The sequence below is a fragment of the Elgaria multicarinata genome, chromosome 1 (genome assembly GCF_023053635.1).
Source record: "Elgaria multicarinata webbii isolate HBS135686 ecotype San Diego chromosome 1, rElgMul1.1.pri, whole genome shotgun sequence".
Classification (NCBI taxonomy): domain Eukaryota; kingdom Metazoa; phylum Chordata; class Lepidosauria; order Squamata; family Anguidae; genus Elgaria; species Elgaria multicarinata.
This window is the reverse complement of record NC_086171.1, coordinates 129,242,526-129,269,087: the sequence shown is the minus strand read 5'-3', so window position 1 is coordinate 129,269,087 and position 26,562 is coordinate 129,242,526. Positions and strand designations below refer to the sequence as shown.

Sequence of the window (26,562 nt, the reverse complement as noted above, 5' to 3'; positions counted from 1 at the left end):
AAGCCTACATAGAAATTGCAGTCTTTGCTCTACAACCCAGCATTTCTCCCTCATAATTTCAGCGATGAGGAGAGGGGATTTAACACATGCTCAAGGGTTCTTGTATTTTCTTATCTTTATGATTATTGCTTTCAGTGGTTTCAAGATTAAATACCCCCGGTAATCCTGAAACCTGTTTTCAAGGCAGCAGTTCTTCGTACCTGCTCCCCGGGTTTGGAAACTGCTCCTGATGCTCAAAGCACCGCCTTAGTTCGTGACTCAAGCTAAGCCATAATCATCACACAAGCAGGAAGAGAAGATTCATGTATTGGTCCATCAGACTTCACTCACAAAGCTTCGACCGAAAGCCAGACCGTATAGCTAGACCTTTTTTCATTCACAATGCGCCATCCAGGGAGTGGACGACATACCCCCACCCACTTCCTGCAGATAGTTGACGCGATCTTCTCCTTCAGGGTGCGCCGCCGGTCCCTTTAAGCTTCCCATTGTGGGCGGGGCATAACAATTTACGCTCAACGCTGCCGTCTCCTCCGCCCACGAGCTCGCTCCATCCAATCAGCTACCGGATTCGCAGCGCCTGGCCGGGCCTGGCAGCGCCCGACGCCTCCCCCTTCACCACTGCCGCCGCCTTGGCCGGCAGCTTCTGAGGGGAGGAAGCGCGGTGGCGGCAGCCGGACGCCGCCGACAACACCCCTGAATGACCGGGCCCCGCTGAAAATGAACATTATGGATTTCAATGTTAAGAAGCTGGCGGCTGACGCCGGCACGTTCCTCAGCCGCGCCGTGCAGGTAACGCCGAGGGGGAGAAAGAGAGGCAGCGGGTGAGGGGAGCTGCGGTGGCCTGGCGGCTTGCCTTGCTTCGTTGGAAGAGGGCGGCTCCCTCCCTGCGTCTGAGAGGAGTCGGGCGTTGTTTGGGCCGTTGGTGCGCGCGCTCGATAGACACCCCCGCGCGTGCAGCCCCTCACCTGCCCCCCGCCCGGCGCCCCTCGCCCGGCCTGCGAGCCTCGCGCGCAGTTTGATAGGTGGAGTCGAGGCAGGGGCCCGACCAGGCCCGGTCGGGTCTTGGTGTCCCCTCGTCCTATCCCAGCACCAGCCTCCCTGAGGGATTGCGGTGTCTTCGTACGGGAAGGTGGGGGTCGACCATGTCTGGTTTCCCTGGGCCTTAAGAGGCCTCAGGCCGGCTGTCCTCACGGCGTCTGGAGCGATTGTGGGTGTGACGGAGCTGATTGCAGCTGTTCCACTGTCCGCCACCGGCCTTCAGCGCTTATGCAAGGTCTATCTGGCCCCCTTTCCTGGCTCGTTATCTAGCTCAGTACACCCGAAGAAAGAGGGGGATAGGCGGGTCCTGCTTAAAATCTTCCATATGCATCATATATTGTCTAGACAAATACAGGGCTGCACTGCACGGCAGGTGTGACTAGTGGGTCCCTTCTGGAGCTAGGGGCGCGATTCATCCGTCGCCTGTGCCCTCACAAGGCCTGCATTTTCCACTTTGGAAGAGTGAAAGTAAAAGGATAATGCGATACAAGGGAAGCCTATTATGCCTGCCAACTAGAAAGACCTGCTGCTTGTCTCTCTCTGTGTGTCCCTTTGTAACAACTCAAAAGAGAAAGCTCTCAACTGTTGCTAAGCTGAAATACAAAGGTAACTTAAGATCTGAGTAAAAATGAGGTGACAGGACAGCATGGCTTTAGAAAGCTTATCTTGTTGATGATGATTATGATGACTTATTACATTTCTATATTGCCCCATAGCTAAAGCTCTCAGGGAGGTTTACAAAGATTAAAAACCACTAAAATACATTATAGGAAGTGTAAAGACAAATTTAAAAACATTTTTTAACAATCAACCATAATTGCTAAGGGAAATGTCTACCTACCTATGACTAGCCCTGACACCTTCTATTACCTCTTACATATCATTGGCTAGTAGCCCGTTGTTTTGCTACTCCCCCTTTCTCTCAGTTTTAAGAAAACTTTAGCCCTATTCCTATATGAGCCATGTATCTGAACACAAGGAGGGGGAAGAAAAAACTTGGTGGAATTGCAGCATAGAATATTGAAGTGGGGCTGGCTGGCTGGGTGGGTTTGAAAAACTAACCAGGACTTGAGAATGTGAGTGTTTAATCAGTTTTTCCTACACATTTTTGTTAAACGAATTTGTGTATAGTAATCTTTTAAACTATTATGGGCTGGTCTTGTAATATTTTCCAAATAACATTTTTAGTGGTGCCCCTCATTAAACGTGTTAACATGGAAAGAATTTTTTTTAAAGAACCTGTTGGTTGTTTTATTATGGTTTTAATTTTTGTGAACTGCCCAGAGAGCTTTGGCTATTGGGCAGTATAAAAATGTTTTAAAAAAAGTTTTTTTAAAAAAGTGGGAACGTGCCATTTTGCCTGATCGCTACACCTTCACTCAAATTTCAGAGCAGAGCAAGGGGTGATGGTTGGGGTGCCTTGTAGTAATATCCATGGGTATGTTGGGTGGATTAGGCCTTTTGTCATTAGATTTTGTTTTGGACTAGTCTTACATCAGGCTTCCTGTATTATGAAATCATTTCTATAGAACATGAGTGTGATAGACCTTACTCTGCATGTTCTTGTCAATACCAGTGTGGTATTTCATTTTTGACTGGATTTAGTTATGTAGTAGCTGAAACATCTACAAAGTGGAAATGTGTTCACTTCCTCTCTGCCCCCGCCACTTTCCCCCCAGTTTGTTTCCAGCTCTTCTAAGATACATTTGTCAATCCTTCCCTCAGCTCTTTTTACCTGCTCTGCCCTATCGGTCATGTTAGCTGAATGGAATCTCCATGTTCAGAGGGTGTATATGTCTAAATGTCAGATGCTGGGGCAAACATTCTCCTCCTGTGCTATTAGCAGCTTTGCAGAAGCACTTGAATAGCCTTTGTTGGAAGAGGATGTTGGATTAGATGGAGACGAGTCACATGTCTAAAGCCACAAATTGAGTGGAAGGCAGATACTGGCTCTGAACTCCATCAAACCCTGTAAATCTGTCCCCCTTCAATTTCCTCCCTAAACATTAATTTCATCTCTGTCCACCCCTAGAGAGATGTGCCAATACTTTACCTCCTGCTCAGTTGTCTTGTAGTCTCCCAATTTGAATTTGAAGACTTAGTGTAAAAGTGTAAGGAACAGCTGCTGTCCACCAGTATCCTGAGAACTTTCCTTCCTCCACCATTCATTCCCCAATAGGCCATAAGTTATGGCACCCACTGCAAGTTTGTAGAGACAGGCTGGGATGAACCCTGTCTCTTTGCAAGTCCTGTGCTAGCTCTTGCTCAGAGCCTCTAATTTGGATACTAGTTTCAAAAGCAGCATGTATATTGCAGTAGATCTGTTCAAAGGCAGCAAAGTTGTAGTGCGATAGCACAATCCCACTGCCACAGACTGAGAGGCAGGGTAAAAATTGTGTAAATACTACTTTACCCTCCAAAATGTATCTCAGGGAGCAATGAGAGAGATTTTTAAGCTAATAATATTATTTTAATACAGAAAGACTGTTACATAAGCTGCAACTGTTTCATAAGTTAGAGTATCTATGGCCTTCCTCTTTTCCATATAATATGTTTCTAAATCTATAGCCTGTTTTTCTTCACTGGCACTGGAGAGAGAAGGAGGAAAACCTTCTTCCAATTAAGAGATCCTATGATACATGTCTTGTGATGCTGGATATGTTTCACTTTTACCATATTTCTTCAATTGTAAGATGCCATCGATTGTAAGACGCACACTAATTTCAGTACCACCAACAGGAAAAAAAACCCTAAGACGCACCCCATTTTTAGAGATGTTTATATGGGAAAAAAACTGTGTCTTAGAATCGAAGAAATAAGGTATATGAAAAAGCCAAACATGTTTTGTCTTCATGCTCGTTTAGCTTCAAATGTATTTTTTTGGTCTGAGTTAAACTATTTCATTAGCGTTCTAACAATTCAGACCCATAAGTGGGTCAAAGAAATAGGTCATGTAATATTGTTACCAGTGTCATACATTCATAAATCTCGTAACTTTCCTGTTAGCTGCTCCTCACCAGCTCCCTCTATGTCCCTCCATGATTACCCGGAATAGTTAGTTTGCCTTTTGAGAGTCTCTACGCAGGTTAATTTCTCTTCCCACATTACATACAGCAGTTTTTATAAATTCAGCATGGTTCACAATGTGAACAATAACAAATAATAAAACAGTAGTTAAAGACAGCATTTAAAACATCCAGCAGAGATGAAAACACATCAGTAATTAGAAGTTCTGAAAAGCACAGCAAAATAGAAACTTTTCAAATCTTCCTGGAGAGGTTAGTACCTGTATTTGAGTTACTGACATGTATAAGCCGCCCTCAAAGGCATTGCAGTAGTGTATTTAGAAAATTACCCAAGTCATGACTAAATTTCTATGGAAGAGGGGTCACAGCTTGTGAAAGGTGTTCCGAACCACACTACTTTAGTGACAGAGCTGTATCAAAGATGGATGAGCATTCCAAAACAGTGAATATGGTCCTTTAGGAGGAGTGCAGTCCCATCCGGAACGGTTTGAACACTACCTGCTAGACAGATGAACCACCTACCAACAATGGTTCAACTGTCAGTATTTGGTATTGTCCGGATTGAGTATCACTTTGGCTGTCATCCAGTCCATTACTGATTCCATGTAACACTTTGTCACTTCCACTGCCTCACCTGAATCTAGTGTAGAATAAAAAGTTGAAGGTCATCTGTGTATTGATGACATTTAAGTCTAAAATCCCAAATGACCTTCATGTAGATCAGAGGCAGGACAACTTATGGCTCTTCAGATGTTTTGCCCTATGCTGGCTTGATCTGATGGGAGCTATAAGCCAAAATGTCAGGAGGGCCCCAACTTGTCCACCCTGATGTAGATGATAAAAGAACGTAGGGCATAAGATGGAATCCTATGGGATCCTTTTGCATGTGTTTTTAAAGCTGTGTCTTCAATATTTAATAATGTGAACTGCTGAGACATTTTATCTTATTCAGCAGTATATATATGTCAAAATAAATAAGTGGCATAACTCAGGAAATAGTCCCACAGCATCACTTTCTGGAATCAGTTGTCTATTAGGAGCAAAACCACTGCCACCCAACTCCCAAATTAGAGAGCCTTTCCAGAATGTTACAGTATGACTGATGTTACTGAAGGCTACTGAGAGATTCAGGAGAACGAACAAAGTTACACTCAGTGTCTCCCTTTCCCAGTGCTCGATACAGTTTCTGTGGTCCTGAAACCGTATTGAGAAGGATCCAGATAGCTGGTTTTATGCAAGAGCTTCTGAACTTGCGGAGTCATGGTTTGCTTGAGCATGTTGCCTACAGAAGGGGATATTTTTGGAGAGGTTCTTTGTGAGTATCCTCAGCTATCTCATTCAGAGAAGCTGGAACCACTCCATATTGCAAGGAAGCCCTTGTCAACTCTTTTCAGTATGTAATGGGGTCTCACTACGTGCTGAGATTAGGTGTGGATGTCTCAGAGACTTTTCATCAGGGGTCTCTAAATCTGGGCTGGTTTTAGGAGCTAATCATTATTTGTCATTGCCACTACTGTGTCCCTCCCCCAAGTCCTGTGACTTAAACAGAAGAGAGCTGTCTTATCTCTGTCTTCACACACAGCTTTGGAAGCAATGATATCTGATTACTTAAGAGTGTCTATGAGGACTATGCAAAGTCAGAGACAAGACTTTTCAGAAAGAGAGCGATGTCTTACAATGCTGGGATGTGCGTGATAGTTGCTAAAATCAAAGATATGGGCTGCATTCGGACAACACTAGTCATTGGTGGGGCAAAATTCAACTTGACAGTTTATCTAAGGGGTACTCCCCACACAACACGATAATAATCAACCATGGTATGGATTAGAATCAGTGTTGAGTTGACTATTAGTCCATGCTGAGTTGACTCATTCATCCCTCGTCTTCTCCCCACCCCAGTCCTCTCACTAGTATCCCATCAGCCATTGCTGCCAAAAATATATCCAGCCAGCTGGACTAGAGTGGGAGCTGTCACTTTGACCACTCTTGCCTTGTGACTCTGGCTGACAAAATAAACAATGGTGGCCGAGGAAATAACCAACAGTGTCCTCCACACAACATATTAATCAATGGTGGTTCAAATAGACAACTTTGCACAGCCTTGGTTATTTCGGCCATATAACCAACCATTGGTTAAAAAAACTCCTGCCCCACAACATAAACCACAGTGGGTTAAATAACTGTCAGCTATTTAAACCACTGTTGGTTATCGTGTTGTCTGAACCCAGTCCTTATCACTGGCAATTACACTGTCTTGAATTTCTAGATTATGTCTGTTTTTATTTTTAATGATACTGACAAAATGTGTATTCTTAAAAACTGTTTTGTTTAACCAATATAGTTTACAGAAGAGAAACTTGGACAAGCAGAGAAAACTGAATTGGATGCTCACTTGGAAAATCTTCTGTGCAAGGCAGAATGTACTAAACAATGGACAGAAAAAGTTATGAAACAGACAGAAGTGTTATTGCAACCAAATCCAAGTAAGAGAAAAATATTTTTTTCAATTGTCATTGACAAATTTGCTTGTTAATACTTTGCTAGCACACACATCTGCCTGGTTTGCAATAAATAACAACCTTGAGTATGGGTTGAATTGTGGGTTGTCATTGTGTGCGGACCCTCCACTATAGTTTAACTATGGCTTGTTAACCACAAACAATACAGGAAGAGAACTCTGTTTGTTGTTGGGTTCTGAAGTCTGAATTCCAAAAGGTAAGAATGGACCATCCTGTTGATAACCAACATAGGTGTTCAGTATATTTTATTGTGTTTTAATAGTTCTATACTATTCCTTAATCATGAAATGACATTGATTGTGTTTCTATAAATTCTTATACATTATAAATTCTTATAAATTCTCTAGTATAGCTTGTTTGGGAATTGGTGAACTTTTTTGAGATTTGTAATGGCATTAAGTTTACAGTATCTTTTAGTCCTTATCGAGACTTGACATTCATTGGTGTGCTCACCCATACATCTAAACATATTTGATTTCTTGGCTATAAATTGCTACTTTATGGGCTGCATCCAACATTGTGCAAGCAGGCTTCCACTTGTGCAATGAGTTACTCTCTTTCTCCTCACTCCATGTGTGCCTCTACGTTTGCACCATAAAGTCCCCAAGCTGGAGCAGATTTGGGATGTGTGCAGGGGGCTACAGAGGGGACTGTCAATCTATTGCTCCAATGTTTTTTGTTCCGCTGGCAGAGGGTCACTGTTACAACCTTTTGTTTGATCTTAAATTGTCATTGGCAATTACTAGTTTACATTGAATACAACACTCTCAGTAGCATTGACTTTTGCTCTTTGCTCTTTCATGTGTTTGTGCCAGCCTTCTCAGTTTCATTCTTAGTGTGTTCAGTGTCTTGTATGTTGGAAACAGTGGATAAAATGTATAGTAAACCTTGAAACCTGAGGTCTAAAGCTAGAATCTTGTATCCTTTTCCTAGTTTTAATTCCTAAAACTGTCAACCACCTTTTTTTCAGGTCATATTTAAAGCCAAGAACTTTTAGGCATAGTTCCTTGGACTTAAAGAATGTTTCATTAACTGGATTAGGAACTTTTAAATTATGCTAATAAAATATATGAACTAAAATCATGAGCTTTATTTATTTATTTATTACATTTTTATACCGCCCAATAGCCGAAGCTCTCTGGGCGGTTCACAAAAGTTAAATATGGTTAATATGGCTTTGCAGCCATATTATGTATTAAGCCTTAAGTTAGTACATTGAAGTGTCAAGTCTTCTAATGCCAGAAGGCAGCTGGTGGCAGAGGAGGAGGAAGATGATGGGCCACTGTTCGTTTAGTAATTCTTTGAGGTTGGTATGTAATACTGGATGTAAAGCCAGAGATACCTTGGTTCAAATCGCATCATAGTCCTAAACTTAGTGAGTTATTAGTTTAGCCTCAATTGCATCTCTAAAATGGGAGCAGTGGTAACATAACTCACAGGATTATGAAATTGAACAAGAGGGATTGTAAAGACTTAGAAAGAATTACATCCAAAAAAGCACATGTAAGACTATCTCGAACCCCAGCTTCCTGTTAAGTCAAGTTGCTTTTTCCTACTTGAGGAAGCCTATTAATAGTTTTTAAATGTCATCATATGGGCAGACACATAAGAAAACTGAGTAGGGGGAGCAAAGGAAGTTGTGATGGCCATAAGAAAAAAAAAATCCATATTAGTATAATACCTTTATTTGGTTCAGATCACTTTGTATTAACTCTGCTACATTAATTCCAATATGATAAATGTAGACTTGGAAACGTTTAGGATGTCTGAGATCCTGAGCATGCTTGCATAGTAAAATTTGGAGTAATTGAAGGTAGGCCTTGACTTGAAACCAAGTTTGATTTTGGTGGACTCCTCATTGTCCTTGATTCATATGTAGAACTAAATAGCACCACTCTTGTCACTTCTGGACCTGATCCACAGCAGAATGAAGTGATTGTATGCTGAGATCTTAGCATGAACTGCTCCACTTAATTGATACTGCAGATAGGGGAGCATTCAAAAATTAAATTCACTTATGTCCTAATGGTCTTCTGTTAGGGTCTCTTTGATGTGCTGGATTTTTTTTTCCTATTTGCTGGGATTTTTTTTAATGTGAGGAAACATTTTAAAAATAATATCTTTCACCTGCATTTGGATGTCCATTCTGCTGCCTGCATAGAGCCAGTAGAAAGAAAAGTTTTTGTATCTCCCATCTATAGCAGAGTTAGGAAATAACTGGAGTCAGGCCCAGCCTAAACATTTTATTATTCTACAGAGGTTGCTTAAATTAGCCTCATGATTACTTATCCATGCTGCTCTGTCATGTAGAAGCCTTCTTTCAAGTCTTATCCATTTATACTGAAATATCTAGGCCAGGTCTCTGATTAGTAACTAAATATGTCTTCATGTGGTTTTGAAGGAAAGAGAAGGATGTTGTGTTATATTCAGACTACATTCAATTATTGCTGTAGAAATTGAGGGAGCATTCAGACCCTTGTGGGATCTTGTCATATTACTGGTGTAGAAGCACATTAAGAAGTCAGTAAAACTGTTTTTGCAATTTGCTACCTCTGACTTGTACTTTGTTTTATTCAAGCTGTATGGGAATGAGGTTGTTTGGGAAGTAACTACTTTACTGGTAGTTTATTTATTAACATTTATATACTACCTTATCTGCTAAAAAGCAATCAAGGTGCTGTACAACAATTTAAAACAATAAAACCTCATAACGATAAAACAAGAACAAATTAGCTTCATTCTGAAATGCTGATGGCATATTTGGTCTGAAAAGCATATTTGATCTTTTGTGTATTTGGCTATTCCACAGAGCTGCTGCTTAAACCTGCTGAGCTATTAAGTTAAAGAAGCTTCACACATCTGAGTTTAGTCATATAGGCCATCTGTTTGGTGTATTCAATAAGAGGCCATAATGTGCCTCTTGATTAGTTGTATGCTTAAACAGATATCCACATTAAAACATGACAGCAGTTTAAATCTTTTAAAAACAGTTCTTTAACTATATACACTACAGGCACCCACAAATTTCCTTGACAGCCATGATAGCCCTTACTTGGTATGACATGAGACCCCCTATTCCATATCAGAGGGTAGTTTTTTATGCCAAACTGATCTTTTAGATATATTTTATAAATCTGCCATTGATCTGTGACTGCCCAATAATATTTCAACTTTTCCCTCAAAATCTTCTGTGACTTCAACTGCTTGTTAAGTTTACCAGTAACTGCATATGATTGGCTTATGTTAACTTTTCCAGATGCTAGAATGGAAGAGTTTGTCTATGAGAAACTAGACCGCAAAGCACCAAGTCGTTTGAATAATCCAGAATTACTGGGCCAGCACATGATTGATGCTGGGAATGAGTTTGGTCCAGGAACTGCATATGGTAAGTGACAACAGTTACTTCATTTGATATGGGGACCCAGGACTGACTTGTCTTGGTAGCATTGATTAACTAGAAACTAGATTTATGGTGAGTGATATATCTTGCTTGCTGTGAGAATGGTTTATAACTTCATATTCTGAAGTTATGTATGGGAAGGTTTAAGAACTTGAAATTGTCTTCAGGAGTAGAATATAATAGTGAAAGTAAAAGTTCTTGTACATTGTAAAAACAGTGATAACACTTGATAAGAGCCACAGCAGTTCTCAGATACAAGACAGCCTTAGTGACTTTATGAGAAATCACTATGTCAACAGTTCAGGTTTAAGTTTTTGTAATTGTAGATAGGTGGTTGTGTAAACTATTGGAACCATTTAATCCTTTTTCCTATTTCAGGAAATGCACTCATTAAATGTGGGGAAACACAAAAACGCATTGGAGCAGCAGACAGAGAATTAATACAGACAGCTGCGATAAATTTCCTCACCCCTCTGAGAAATTTTATAGAAGGAGATTATAAAACAATTACTGTAAGTTGCAAATGTAGTTACGTAACTGAAATGTTATTGTAAAAGCACAAAGAAATGTCAGTTTGATATTGTGTAGCATGGTGTTCTCAAGAAACTCTGTTAACGGAATCCTGACATAGACATATTCAAGCATTATGGAATAGGGAGAGAAGAGGAAACACAAGTGGCATGTCCTGCTTTATGTTGACTGAAATTGAACTGAAGATTTTCTTATGATGAGCTCTCAAGTAATAATCTTCTTCTTTCACAGAGAGAACGGAAATTATTACAAAATAAAAGACTAGACTTGGATGCTGCCAAAACTAGGCTGAAAAAGGCAAAAGTAGCAGAAGCCCGAGCATCAGTAAGTAAGATCTAACTCCATGAAACTTCAGAATATAATTATTAACTGATGGTTAATCTTAAAAACTATGGCATAGATCAAGACTTTTTTCCTGGTGGTGGAAGGTGATTTCAGCCTATTTCCCCTCTTCTTTTCTGTAGCCATACTTTCAAAAAAAATAAATCTGAATGATTGGGAGACCCAACATAACAGATTCTCAGAGGGCATAAGCAGCTACAAAGAGAATTGGCAAAAGCCACTGCCCCCTCCAAATCCCTTCAGCTGGGTCGAAGGCCTTCCATGGGTGGAAGGTCTCCTTTTGTTTATGCAACATAAAATCTGGTTCTAACACTTGGAAAACAGTCATAATTTACCCTTAACTTCTTAAAATAACCAAGTATATGTAGTTACATTACTAGGATTAAGTTATCTATAACTATATTTATCTGTCTGTGAACATAATTTTGTTCAGTCTGCAGTGAGATTTTGTAAAGGGATGATTTCCCTTTCTCTGCCTCTCAAAATCCTGCTGCTTGGAAGTGGACAGTTTTGAGTGATATCTAGATTGTTCAACAAAGTTTACCAAGAAAGGGAAGAGCATCTGTGCAAACTGAGATTAGTGGATGAAAGACCATAAAGATGCAGTTCCTAGGAAGACACTAGATTTTTTGGGAAGACAATGGCACTGTTCAGAAGTCACTTTTAACCATGGCTTTAACCATGGTGAATAAGGTAAAACCCCTTATTCCGTGTGGTTTAAGGTGTCTTCTGAACAGGGCCATGAAGTCACGAAGAGTCGGAAGCGACTGAACGAATAAACAACAATCCTGAGTTAGTGTCCCAAAGGAGGAGAACTGACTGCAAACAAATTCTGTTACTATAGTTACAGTTGTGAGGAAAAGGTTGAGGATCCTAATGATAATTGCAGGAATTCCATAGTTATTCCATGATAGCCTTCATGAATCAAAACCAGTCCTTTTCTACATATCCAATAGAGTATATCAACCATTTCTGCGTCTTGTGAAATAAAATGATGTATAAATTGGGCAAACGATGAATACTTAAGAGTCAGATATGTGCAATATTAAGTGAACCTCTCGTTGCATCAGTTCAGTTAAAGGGAATAATTAGAGTCAGGTGTTTTAAGTAATTAGTTAGATCTTCATGGGTGAGTTTGGACAGCCTCACCCTATAAAAGGATCAGAAACTTTTGGGAGTTCTGAGGCCCTCAGAAAAGTAGTTATCACTGCTCATCAGTATAGAAAGGTTACAAAACAATTTCTACAAATTTGGGGCTCCAATCCATTGTAAGACAGACTACAAATAGAGAAGGTTCAAGACACAGTCACTCTGCCCAGGAGTGGTTGTCCTACCAACATATCTCCAAGAACAAACTGGCACATCATCCAGGAAGTCAAAATGAACCCCACAGTAACATCCAAGGAACTGCAGGCCACTCTCACCTTGGCTAATGTGAGCGTTCAAAACTCAATGGTCAGAAAAAGATAAAAAAAGAATGGAGTTCATGGGAAGCTAGCCAGGAGGAAACCACTGCTCTCTAAAAAGGATATTGCTGCCCATCTGAAGTTTCCCAAGTCTCCTGGAACAATGTTCTCTGGACAGACGAGTCGAAAATAAAACTTTCTGGCCTCAATGAGAAACATTATGTTTGGCAAAAAAACGAACACTGAAATCAAACAGAAGAACCTCATCCCAACCGTCAAGCATTGTGGTGGGAATGTGATGGTTTGGGCCTGCTTTGCTGCCTCAGGACCTGGAGGGTTGCCAACATTGAGACAACCATGAGTTCTGCAATGTATCAGAAGATTCTAGAAGAGAATGTCAGGCTATCCGTCCATGAGCTGAAGCCGAACTGAAAGTGGGTCATGCAGACAATGATGCTAAACATACAAGCAGATCTATAAAAGAATGGCTGCGGAAAAAGAAATTCCATGTTTTAGATTGGCGTAGCCAAAGTCCGGACCTAAACCCCATCAAAATGTTGTGGCAGGACTTGAAGAGAGCTGTTCATGCAAGGAAGCCCTCAAATGTCACTAAATTGAAAGAGTTTTGTAAGGAGTGATGGGCCCAAATTCCTCAAAACTGATGTGAGAGAGTGACTAGCAGTTACAGTCATTGCTGCTCAAGAGGGAGCCTCCAGGTACTGAATCTAAAGGTTCACATACTTTTTCACACATAGGTATTGAATGTTGAATCAGTTGTATATAAATACTTTGTGTATTTATCACTTCTGGCAGTACATCTTTTATATTGGCAAGAGAACAGTGTTATTTATTTAATTGTAAGAATATGTAGAAGATGTCTTCATCCAAAAAATGGATCTTGGGCAGTATATGTTAAAAAACCAAATCTACAACACAGTTAAAGGCATCATAAAATATTAAGCAATATGTAAAATTGAGAGGAGTAACTATTCAACTAGCTGTGAAAATACCTGACACCAAAAAGAATACTGTGTCAGTGTTGGGCATACCTCCCTGTAGAGGGCATTCCAAAGCTGGAGTGCTACCACAGAGTAGGCCCTTCCTATTGTGCATATATAATGTACTTCTTAAGATGGAGCATGGAGAAAGTCCTCTTCTGATCTTTATTCATGGTTAGGTTGATATGGAGGAGCCATACTTTCAAATATTTAGGGCTTTAAAAATGATTACAAGCATCTTGAATTGAGTTCAATACTGAATAGGCAGCCAATATAGTTGTTCCAAGAATTGATTTAATATGGCCATCAAGATAGTCCTGCCAGAATTCTGACAGCTGAATTCTGTACTGGTTGAAGTTTCTGAACCATTTTCAGTACTCTGCCAGGTTAGATTATTAAACATATATCAGTGATCTAACTTGAAGGTTATTGGACCATTGATTGCCATGGCCAGGCCATTCCTATCCAGGAGAAGCTGTAGTTCATGAACTTATCGAAGCTGGTAGAAGGTGCGGTGAATCACTGAGGACGCTAGGGCTTCTAGTGACAATTTTGGATCAAGGTGCATCCCCAGACTGTGCACCTGTTCCTTCAAGGGGAGTATGATTCCCTCTGGAATATGTAATACACCAACTTTTCAGATTCAGGAACAACCATCCCACTGTGTCTCCAAACTGAGAAAGAAGATGGAGGGAGACAGGAGCAGGCAAAGGGAATATCAAGGCCTGCTCCTCTTGGACTGTGTTCCCCCCCTCCCAGGAAATGATGGGGGTAAGCAGGGCCATTCCACTAGCCCTGTGACTAGTTTACTTATTTTTATCCTCTTCCCTCCCTGTCCCTTTTTCCTTATGTGTTGTCTTTTTTTAGATTGTAAGCCCATGAGCAGGGATGGTCTTGTTTACTGATTGCTTGAAGCCACTCTGGGAGACCTTTGGCTGAGGAGCAAGATAAAAAACTTTAAATAATAAAATAATAATTTGTCAGTATTCTTTGGCCCTCATCCAAATAATTACTGAGTCCAGACATTGGTTTAGCATTTCCACAGCCTGGTTGTTGTTGCCATACTGATGACACCTCACTTCAAATTCCTGGGAGAGTCCCTGATCTTCTAGTGAGCCTAGAGAAAGGCGGAGGCTCTGACTTTGGAAGGACTTTGAAATCAGCAAGAAGTGACACTGCTCATGTTGTTTTCAGTGTTTTTGAGGCTTGGTGTAATAGATATGGGTTTCATCCTATTCCACAGCTCTAAGCTGGGGAAGAGAGCATGGCCTCACCCCTGAAGTTCTACTGAGTTTGTAAGCTGACAAACCCGGCTCCTGTCGCCTACTGAGTATGTGTGGGATGGGGTCATGGTGAACATGAATTTTGGCTGCCTCCCGAAAGCAGCCAAAGTTTATGGACCCCTAAACATAAATCGGGTAAATTAATCTCGATTGTCAGCCTTTGCAGATCCATACTGCAGTTGTGTGGCATCTTGCTTATAATCTTGTCATTCCCAGGGAAGCTGGCCCACAAGTGATATTTGTGGATATAAGAGTGCAGGGAACTTGGCAAATGATCAGAGGATTATTCCAAAATGAAGATTGTATGATAAAGACATTAGAATAATTTCTTAATGGATAATTTAGTTGCATGATTTAAATCTTGCATGTTTAACATAAATTTGTGACTCTAGGGCTGCTAACAAAGTAGCAAGAAACAGTTTGCATTTCTACTAACACAATGAGTTAAAACAGAGTCCAATCAAGTAGACAGTAAATCAAATCTGCTCTAAATTGCAAACAATATCATTTCTTAAATCTTGGGGAAAGAAATATTTTGAGTGGCATCTAAATGGTAACAAGTTCCAGACAGGCCTCAAAGGATGGGGGAGTGGGTATCCCACAGGCAAGGAGTCACCACTGAAAAGGCTCTCTCTTTCTGGTCACCATTCACTGCAGTGTAGATGGTGGGACACTCAGAGAAACACATCAAAGGATGAGCTCAGTAGATGGGCAATTTGATGTGGGAGAACTTGGTTTCACATGTGGAAATGAAGCAAATGAAAAATCATACATGAAGCGTAACAGTTAGGGAAATGTATATTTTCATGTCTCTTGTTTTGTCTTTTGATATTGCAGTAGAACTTAATGATCAGCCTTGAATTTTGTAACATTTTCTACAATATAACATAATTTTGTTTTTATGTACTTTAAGCAACTAAACCTGTCTCCACCTGAAGAAAATAACATTATGGTAAATGTCTCTTACATGCTCAACTTGCTGCATGTAAAATGGCTAAAGGTTTGTTGGCCTCTTGTCTTCATAATGTGTGTTCTAGTGTTTCCTCTTGCTTTCCTGATATATATTACCCATTCATACACTTGAAATGAAGAACTACATCAAATTAATCTGTGTATATAATGTTGAATTTGGTTTAATTTCTTTTGGGGAAATAAACTCCTATGTCACACTAAAAATGTTGAAAAAAAGCAATAATGAACTAAACTATTTTATCACATTTGTATACAACCTAAAGCTGCTTGGAAGAAGATTAGGATACAAGAGTTTAGTAAATCTGGACAAGTTTGTAGTACTTTCTTCCATATATAAAATCCATACGCTCATCTTATTGTTTGGGTTACCTACTACCATTGATTCTGCAGAACATTCTTATTGTCTTAGTATGTTTGCAGAGTATTTATCATGGAGGTTCTTATCTAATTGGAGCCTTAAAATTAGAGTGATTTTACACAGTCAACTAGAAACACTGAGGACACTCCTCTGTCAAACTAAAGCTGTAGGTAGAACAAACAACTCGGTGCTGATTCAAGTTGCACTTTGCTCTATTATTGACTTAAATGATTCACAAGGAAGCGTGTTCAGAGTCGCCTCTTTATTATTGCATGAAAAGTCCCAGTTATTATCAAATGAAGTTGAGAAAATTGTTCATTGTACTAAAATTCCATCAAATGGGCTTTAGAACTGATACTCCAGTATAACTAATAGTGCTTTAAAAACTTGTGAGTCGTATTTATTAAGCATAGTTCTAATTAGGTTATTTCTTTTTTGTTAAGAGCACAGCGAAGCTTTCCTAAAGATGAAGCAGCAAGAAACTTTTAAAAACGTATTATTCACAAGCTTCAGCTTGCCCTGTATTAAGGTCCCATAAACAAGTTTGTTTTCTCCTACAAACACCACTACTGAAACTGTATAGTCATATTTGAGTACTTTGCAATCTTACAGAAAATAATAACTGATAAAATGGATTCTAGTCAAGGAAAGTATGATATAATGCATTTGATTGTAAGAACAGTCACCTAGCACTTTAAAAACTGTGTACACTTAAAGTAGCAAGGCTAGTGAGATGTATTCTATAATCGTTGGCATAACCGAAATTTCTAAATTATTGATTTGATGCAGATAGCCTTGGATAGCAAGAGAAATCACTGGTCTTTCCATTACCATTTGTATTAACTGTGGTTTCAATAGACCTGTTTTGTATAGAACAATTTTTGAATAAATCACATCCGTGCATTCTATCATAATTCAGCAAATTGTTACTTAGATTGTAGTCTTGTACTTTAAAGGTAGTATGTTTGTGAGTTGGTATCTTCTAAAATAATTCTGCTGTACTTCTGTTATATTTAATGGGTTCGATCCAGAGCTCCTGTGAGTAGAGTACTGTTTGTGGAAATTGGGAAAGAGGCAATTCTCTTAGATTTCTTTTTTTACATATGCGCATGCGCACATAACCCTGCTCCAGAGGGTTTGGGACCATCAAACAATGTGGAAGGCTGTAAGGGGTGTTGGTGAAAATGGTCTCTGCTGGATTTTGTGCTCTTCTAGGAACAGAAGGAGTCCTTCCTTTCACAAAAGGACTACTCTGGATCCTAGACATTTAATAGCCATTTAATTGCAAATACTGTTTTGTCTCTAGCAAGTAGCTGTTCACTGCTGAAGGAGCAAAGAAGTAGCTTGCTGTTGCCCATTTTCCTTTTTACCCAACTTCTTCTGTAAAAAGCAGAGAGGAAAGTTGTTGCATAAAGGGTTTAGTTGGGATTGAAAGCCTCTTCTTTTTGCTGCTTTAGTCTTCCCCCAAAGTGGTACTTCTGTCATTTAATATAACAGAGTAGATAATTTTTGAGAAATAGATTTGTATATTGGCATATCACACTAATAATACTCCGTGGTCTGTGATAGTATTCACCAATTCAAACCTTAATGAGTAGGCAACCTAGTGCCCTCCATATGTTTTGGACTGCAACTTCCATAATCTCTGGCCATGCTATTGTTGTCTAAAACATCTAGAGGGCACTAGGTTGCCTACCCCTTCCTTAGCTAGTATATAAGCAGTGATGCAGCTGTACTCATTATCAAACACATTACAAAAGTTGTAGATTAAATGAACAAGGAAGTCAAAATAAGAAAGATGCTTAAGTTCCCACAGTGAAAGTTTGCCAGATAATTTTTTCATGGTGTTGTTTTTCCACCTCTTTATGCATACAAGGTTTGGGCAGAGGAAGTGACCAAAGTAAGTATTCTTAACTGAAATTGTTGGTTCATATAATGCTCAGATCAGATTCAAATTTGGTTTTGTCCTTAATATCAAGGGGCTAGTAAATTGTGTGATGCAATTTGGAGTGGTAATGGCAAAATGGTGCTCATGACGGTATGCAAGGGAGAAGATAGTTATGCTTTTCTGAATGATAGAAGAAACAACTTGATTCTCTGAACTTCAGTCTCTGAAACTACTCATCTTTCTACCTGTGCTTGAAATTGATGGTTCAACACAATTTCCAGTCGGAATTATCAGCGTTCTCATTATTTTTAAACATAGAAGGTGGAGCGTTTCTATGTTTAAATGTTCTCTGATGCATTATAGCAGACATATCTATCTACTTTCTTGACAATTTATTTCCTTGTTTAGCTTGTATTACCTTTATTTTTGTGTTACCAAGGTCCCATTTGGCCATATGGAATCCACGAAAACTACATTATGGATTTGTCTGAGATTTCTTAAAAAGTTCAGATATATACTTAATATTGAACTAATTTGATGCTTTATTATGAAATAATTACTATTTACCTAGATCCTATATTTCCCTTTTCCTCTGAAGAACTTTGAAACTAGAATTACTCTGAGTGTTGCCTAATTTCATTTTTTATATAATCAGATAAGAGACACTTCTTTAAACAATGTACATCAAATAAATGACCAGTCTTCATTTCAGTTAGCTATTAACGTTCAAATTTGGCTATGTAAGGACCTTTCCCCATATTCATGTATTGTATTATTTCAAAATGCACTGTCCAAGCAGAAATGGGAAATATTAACAAATAACACAAGGACATTTAGGTGCCTGGCAGAATCTCGCGGGATCTTGGAACACTGAATGAGATATTGAAGGCTTGTTATATACAAATGCCACTGGACATGATTAATAGAAAAGTATTTCTCCTGCTGCCCTGCTTATAGGGCAGCAGGAGAAATAATCTTTGGAACAGTGGGTTATCCCTTCCCACTGGTTAAGAGTATTTTGCCTTTAGCATTGCTGACAGGCTGCTGGCAGATGCACTGTTCTGATTCTTTTCCGTATGATAAGTGACTTGCTTGATGGTTTAAAAAAATCATTTTATCAGCTTCAAGCTTTTAACAGGATTTGATATCAAGTGACAGGTACAGGGCTGTAGATTATTTTAAGGTAGGCTATTTAGTACCATAAAGTACTAAAATAGCCAAGCTCTCTACTACCACTTTAGATTGGAGTACACAGAAGATAGATCAGTATCTATTGGTAAATCTCTAGATGATTTTCAATATATAAGCAAGTGCATCTCACTCCTAATTGTGCAACAGTGGCAAAAGCTAGAAAGCTCCTCCACCACTCCAATGCTTAGAGGGGAAACTAGATGGGGTTTTATTTATTGATTTTGGTGAAAGTACTTTTGAGCTTGGTTCTAGTTCTGATCACAAATTTCTGGGCTGAGCATGTGCTCAGGGTGTCCCTGTTCTTTAGTGGTTAGCTTATGTCCATCTGCCTGAGCCCCTATTTCACACCTGGCTCCAGTTGGTAGACCTCACGGTTCTAGTCAAAACCAAATTCAATCCAACAAATCTGAAGTCTGGGCACCCTGGTGTAGATTACTATAGGTTAAGGACTATGATACAGTCAGAGTTCTTTCCCATTGAAATAAATGAAACTGAAGTGTACAGTTAAAGAAGTTGCAATGATTTTCAGCGGCATTTGCTGTATTTTTCCAAGCAGCATACTTAATTTTGTCAATCAACATTTTGTTAAAAATTGTAATATATCTTAACAGTCTGAACAGGAAGTCAGGATAGCCCAAAGTGAATTTGACCGGCAAGCAGAAATTACGAGACTTCTGTTAGAAGGCATCAGCAGTACACATGTAAGTATTGAGTAGAAATAAATAAAATTGACCCTGATTGTTTATTGAAGACTGTTTATGTATATGGATGAAATACCATACAGCGTTGATCCGCAACCCTTTTTGACTGGTAAATACATTTGGCATTTTAGAGACTATTGTGAGTGATCTCAGAAAATGGCTGACATAGTGGGACCGAGGGGGGAGGGTGTCTTGCCCATTCATAAAATGGTTGTCTGGTGGGCATACATTGTCTAGTGGTCACAAAACGCACATTCCCAGAAGTCAAATTGGTGAGATTAAAAGAAATCTCTTTTAATCTCTTTTTGGTCTGAGCTCCAAAATACAAAACCATTCTATCGAACCCAAATAAAGATGGCGCTGGAAGGCAGCACTTTGCTTTGCCGCAAGCCAGCCTCTCAGTTAAAAAAAATGTTTTAAAAATCTTGAAATAAGAATCAGGAAGAGTAAGGAGCCTGGCAGTCACCAAGAAAGGTGTCCTTGGACATCCAGTTGGGAGACCTCAGCCCTAGTGTTTTGTAGGGATGTTTTAATTGTTTTTACTGTTTTTAAATTATATATTGGTTTTAACTTGATTAATGGTTTGATTTGTTTTTAGCTGTGTATATTGTTTTATATTGTATGATTTTATCTGTACGCCGCCCTGAGATCCTAGTGATATAGGGTGGGATACAAATGTTTTAAATAAATAATAAAATAAGGATGTGCAAGCCTTGGGCCTCAGATTCGGAAATCTGAATCACAGAAGCCATTTTATGGCAGATCTGCCATTTCTTTGCACAGCCCTAGGCCCCCATACAGCCTACAACTCCCAGCATGCAGTGCCTGGGAGGGCTGTACTTACCAGGGCCCAGGAACAGAGGGCATACAGATGATGGATCTGTCATAAAATGGCATCCATGATTCGGATTTCCAAATCTGAGGCCTGAAGCTTGCACAGCCCTAGTGCCTACATGTTCCTGAATTTCTTTTTCTTAACTTACTAACATAACTAACTAGAAATGCTATTGAAATATTTGCATGATGCTTTGTATAATATAACTACTGAAAGTAAGACAATCAAAATATTTCTGATTACTCCGTGCTCATCAGGTTGATTATGGGGAGAGGATGAGGTGAAAGTATTCCTGCGCCTCCGTCTTCTCTAATGCATCTGGTAAAGTTGACTATAGTAAATGAAAGTTCATGCTGTAAAGCAGCCTTCCCAAAACTAGTACCCTCCAGATTTTTTTGACTGCAATTTCCATAAGCCCCAGCCATCATGGCCATTGGTCAGGAGTACTGGGACCTGTAGTCCAAAATGTCTGGAGGGTACCAGGCGGGCTGCTGTAAAGTTAGTTTTTCAGGGGCTCATATGTCCCCGTCCCCCCGATTTAAAAATGTTCAGAGCCATGATAGCTGAACTTGAACGACAGGTTATGTCAGTCTCTGGTTGTCTTGAGAAGCCCTTCTTTCAGTCCCACCATCTTCACAGGCGCGCTTGGTGGGAACATGGGAGAGGGCCTTCTTGGTGGCTGCTCCAGTGCTTTGTAACTCTCTTCCTGGGGAAGCTAAGCTGGCTCCCTCCTTGTTGTACTTTCGGAAGCAGGCAAAAAATGTTTGTTCAGACATGACTTTAGAGAATAATCTGGTCCTCCATCTATGTCAAGGTCTTGTCAAATTGTTGTGTGTTTTAAACGTTTAAATATTGTAATTTATTTTAATTTTTTTAAAAAAATTGTTCATTTCTTTTTGTAGGTTTAAAATGTATGTTTTAAATTTTGTAAGGCTGCCTTGAGGCCCAGTACTGGGCAAAAGGTGGGATACAAATAAAGATCATCATCATCATCATCATCATCATCATCACATTATTTGAGAGAATTAGGCTGCAATCCTATGCAATCCACCGATGTTGCTCATAAGCCCCCAAACTCGGAAGCTTACAAGTATCTTATGCAGAGTTTGAGGTGCCTTGCACCTCCTGCTCTGCATTTTAGCTAGCAGAAGCTTTGATGAGGACAAGGGAAAGAGGCTGAGGACAGCTGGGGATACCACATATTCCCACGTCCCCAATATCCTCCGCTCCCCACCCTTGGGAACGCTCTCTTTTCCCTCTTACGAACTCATGTTTGTGAGGTTGAAACAGCAGCCAGCATGGAAGGGGGCACAGAGCATGGTTTCCTAACTCCAAGCTTGGAGCCCTGTCTCTGAGCTCGGATCCAGTTAACTGAAATATCTCCTCAGATGCTGTCTAGGGGACATAGGATTGCTTAGTAAAAGTCACAAAATGAGGTTTTTGTTTAGCCTTTGCAATAGGAAATGTTTAAAATAGGATTGGGCAACTTGTAGCCTTCTAGATGTTTGGCCTGCAACTGCAATCAGCTTTAGCCAGAGTAGTCGAGGGATGATGAGAGTTCCAGGCCAAAATTTCATGAAGACCACAAGTTGCCCAACCCTACTTTAAAATCCGATATTTTGAAATCCTCCTGAATCAAGGTCAAACGTAACTTAACAGGAACATCACTGTAACAGTTGCAATCTAGTTAATGCAACACATTGGTTTTTTTGTACTAACAGTTTGAACTCTGCTGCATTACAGGCACATCATCTTCGTTGTTTGAATGATTTTGTAGAAGCTCAGATGACTTATTATGCCCAGTGTTACCAGTACATGTTGGACCTTCAGAAACAGCTAGGAAGGTAACAAAACTATTTTTGCTATCGCTGCTTGCCTAAACTGAAGGGTAATAAACCGTCCAAATAAAGGCCACTTGAAGGACTGCCATGTTGATGCTACTTCACTTCATTGTTCTGACAGGCCCGTTTAACCCAAGAGATCATATGAGATATTTTAAAAAATGAGTAGAAGCAGCAGTCTGTTTATAATCCTCAGTGACTTTTCAGACAGCTGAAGGAATGGTCTGGCAAAGCACAGTAACAGGTCAGCTAGTGTAATATAGATAGGTTTGAATAATTAACAGGCTTGCCCTGAAGTGCAACTAGGCTTGTCCTGGTGCATCTGGGTGTACATCAGGACATCTGCACTAAACCACCTAGAGCCAGCAAAAGAATAAATGCTTTAAAATAAAATGTCTTCAGGCAGGGGGCGTTTAGCACATTTCTTCTAACATTGAACAACTGCTTAGCTAAAGCGTCCTTACTTAATATTGGGAAACAGTTTTTCCATTCACTAAAGGCAGTCTCTAATGGGCAGCTGCATCTGAACACTTGGCTTGCTATTAGAAGGCCTTGACCTAATTTGAAAATATTTCTGGGAATTTGCCAGAACATAACAGCAGCTTACAAGTGCAGAAAGCTACTATAGAAGTGTGTGTGTGTGTGTGTGTGTGTGTGTGTGAGAGAGAGAGAGAGAGAGAGAGAGAGAGAGAGAGAATATACATCTTACTGTAGAAAGTTAATAGAGTTAAAGCAGTAGTTTAATAGATCAGTTTCTATGAACTGTTTTCAGATCAAGTGCAAGAAGTCATTTAATGTTAGCTATCAATACGCTGGTCAAAGTGTCTTAAACATTTTCTTAAGAATCTAAAGTTCAGTTTTATTTATTTTAGAACTAGTCTCACTGAAGTTACTGTGATGTTTGCCAGAAAAAACCGTTGAGAATTAACTGTAGTTATTTTAGTAGCAAATTTCTAGTTTTTTTAGAAATGGCAATCTTCTGCAGTATGTTATCTTCAGGAATTATGTGATTTTAAGAGAGGTTTGGGGCTATGTGAGAGCCTCGTGTGGCGCAGAGTGGTAAGCAGCAGTTTCTGCAGCCGAAACTCTCCCCACGGCCTGAGTTCGATCCCAGTGGAAGCTGGTTCTCAGGCAGCCGGCTCAGGTCGACTCAGCCTTCCATCCTTCCAAGGTCGGTAAAATGAGTACCCAGCTAGCCCATAATAAATAATAAATAGCCCATAATATGAAAGTGGGAAAATAATCCACATGTTTTACAAAATGATTTACAAATACAAAACTGAAAGGTCTTGATTGAATAAGGATTCACCCCCTGTGCTGTGACATCCCTAAATAAGCTCTGGTGCAACCAATTGCCTTCAGAAGTCACATAATTAGTTGAATAGAGTCCACCTGTGTGCAATTCAAGTGTGACATGATGTCAGATAAAATACGTCTGTTTTGGGGAGGCCTCAGAATGTGTTGGGGAGCATATCTAAACAAATAGCATCATTGAAGACCAAGGAGCTATCAAAACAAGTCAGGGACAAGGTTCTGGAGAAGCATCAATCAGGGTTGAGTTATAAAAAAATTCCTAAACTATAAACATTCCCAAGAGCACTGCTAAATCCATTATTACAAAATGGAAAGAATATGGCTCAACCATGACTCTGCCTAGAGAAGGCCATCCACCAAAACTCAGTGACTGAGTAAGGAGGGCATTAGTCAGAGAAGCAACCAAGAAACCAGTGTTAACTCTGAAGGAGCTGGAGACATCCACAACTGAGATGGGAGAAACCGTCCATGGGACAGCTATCACCTGGACACTCCACAAAGCTGGACTTTTGGGGAGATTGGTGAGAAGAAAGCCATTGCTGGGGTTGGGGTTGGGGAACCACATCACATCTGGATTTTGCCAGAAGGCATATGGGAGACACAGCAAACGTGAGGAAAAGGTTCTCTGCGCCGATGAGACCAAAATTGAACTTTTTAGCCTTAGTGCAAAATGCTATGTGTGCCCCAAAGCCAATAGTGCTCATCGCCCTGAGAACACCATCCCCACAATGAAGTATGGTGGTGGCAGCATCATGTTGTGGGGACAGCTTTCATTGGTAGGGACTGGGAAGCTGGTCAGGATTGATACAAGGCAGTTCTAGAGGAAAATCTGTTTAGTCTGCAACAGACCTGGAGCTGCAGTGGAGGTCTGGAACAGCCAAAGGGGACAGCCTGGGACTGGGACAGCCAAAGTTACGGTGGAGTGGTTTAAAAACAAGAACCTGAATGTCTTAGAATGGCTCAGTCAAAGCCCAGTCCTCAATCCGATTGAGAATCTGTGGGAAGACTTGAAAATTGCTGTTCACCAGTGGTCCCCATCCTTCCTGACAGGACTTGAGCAATTTTGCCAAGAAGCTGTAATTGCCGCCAAAGGTGCTTCTATCAAGTATTGATTCGGTGGGGAGGGTGAATACTTATGCAACAAACAAATGCCGGTTTATTTTTCTGCCACAATAAAAAAAAATATTGCATCTTCAAAGTGTTAAGTACGTTGTGTAAATGAAGTGGTAAACACACCAATTAACTCTATTTTAATTCCAGGTTGTAACACAATAAAATGTGGACAAGTCACGGGGATGAATATAATTGGGTCATAATTAGATTGCCAGCTGAACTTTTATTGCAACATTAGTATTTATCCAATACTACTAAGTTAATTTGTGTGTTTCTCAGCTTTCCATCTACGTTCCTCGCCAACAATAACCAGTCATCTTCATCCTGTGCTCCAAGTAGTTCTACTACTACTACTGCATCCTCTGCCTCTGTTACACCTTCACTGTCTTCAATAAGTAATGCAGCAGTTACGTCAGGCTTTGGTGAACTGAAGTCATCAAGCGGCAGCCGAAAAGCCAGAGTTCTTTATGATTATGATGCTGCAAACAGCAGTGAATTATCACTTCTTGCAGATGAGGTACGCACTTCCTACTGTACTTTGTAGATAGTAAAAAGTGACTATCTTGGAAGCTAATACACCAGAGAACCAATACTTTAACATTTCATCCTCTTCAAAAGCCATAAACCTAATAGTCATTTGTCCTTGGCAATATGTGACTCTTTGTACAAATAATTAAATCTGTAGAAATGAGGAAAGAGTGGCTACTTATGTAAGGCATGTGATGTTACCAAGTAATATACTGCCTTTATGTTTATCATATGATTGTAACATTACTTTTGATGTTTCAGTCACCCATGATCTTTCATGTAACTACTCCGTCAGCAACAGACTGATGTGTAAAACACTTACTTCTTTTCTCTGAAGCTAACTGGGCAAATATCTTAAGCATACTCTTCTTTTGGGGGTAACTAGATTGCAAAATCTGTCAACATTTTGATTTATTTTATGTATATATTCAGTGGTCCAGGTCACTAAGGTGCTTCCACTCTCCCCGCTAGGAGGCACCCCAGTATTCTAGACTAGTGTTTGCTTAGCAAGCAGCAGAGAACTTAGATAAGCAAGTTGTCTGAACTCTTTATTAATGACATATGCATGAGAGACAAATGCTGTGTTTTGTTTTTCTTTTTAGGTAATAACAGTGTACAGTATCCCTGGCATGGATTCAGACTGGTTGATGGGTGAACGAGGAAATCAGAAGGGCAAAGTGCCTATTACTTACTTAGAACTGTTAAACTGAATGACTGGCTTGTATAAGACTGCCAGTTATGGTGAGACCATATTTATATGCAATTAACTTGATATAAAGCAGGTTTAAGTGTCTTCCATGTTAATGTCTTAATGGATGAGAATACCAGCCATTAGAAATGGGCTTTCCTGCCAATATTGTTGCATGGTAGATACTCTTTTCAGATCTAAGTTGTTTAAAAGCTTTTACTTTATGTGCCAAGATTGTTTCCTACAGAATTTTGTTTTCTACTGGAGTTTTCACTAATAACAAACCTCTAGTTTTGAGTAATTAACCCTAAAAGCAGGAGGAACTGTTTTCTACAGAACTTTTCATAATGGCAAACTTCTCACAAACAATAAATTGTTAAACAATGAGTGACTCTTTTTTTGCTAGACAGATTTAATGTTTAATGTCTTAAAGGGCTATAGCTATCATTGTCTTCAGCAAAATGCTACAGTTTTATTGCGTACATTAAATACATTTATGAAAAAAAAGGTAGCACAAAACAGTTCCATTTTTTGTTTCTGCATTCTTTCTTAGAAACATCTATATCTGGTTCCAGGGATGTCCAAGAGGT

The 26,562-nt window shown here is 39.8% G+C and overlaps 1 protein-coding gene across 1 annotated transcript; it reads left to right on the top strand.

Moving 5' to 3' along the window:
• The first annotated feature begins 633 nt into the window (after positions 1 to 633).
• Positions 634 to 26,359, top strand: SH3GLB1 (SH3 domain containing GRB2 like, endophilin B1). The gene is made up of 9 exons (XM_063136655.1): positions 634 to 789; positions 6,406 to 6,547; positions 9,840 to 9,968; positions 10,362 to 10,495; positions 10,746 to 10,838; positions 19,564 to 19,653; positions 22,232 to 22,332; positions 25,036 to 25,273; positions 25,887 to 26,359. Exons 1-9 carry the CDS (start codon positions 718 to 720, stop codon positions 25,992 to 25,994), a joined length of 1,107 nt encoding a protein of 368 aa, XP_062992725.1. The 5' UTR covers positions 634 to 717; the 3' UTR covers positions 25,995 to 26,359.
• The last annotated feature ends 203 nt before the right edge of the window (positions 26,360 to 26,562 follow it).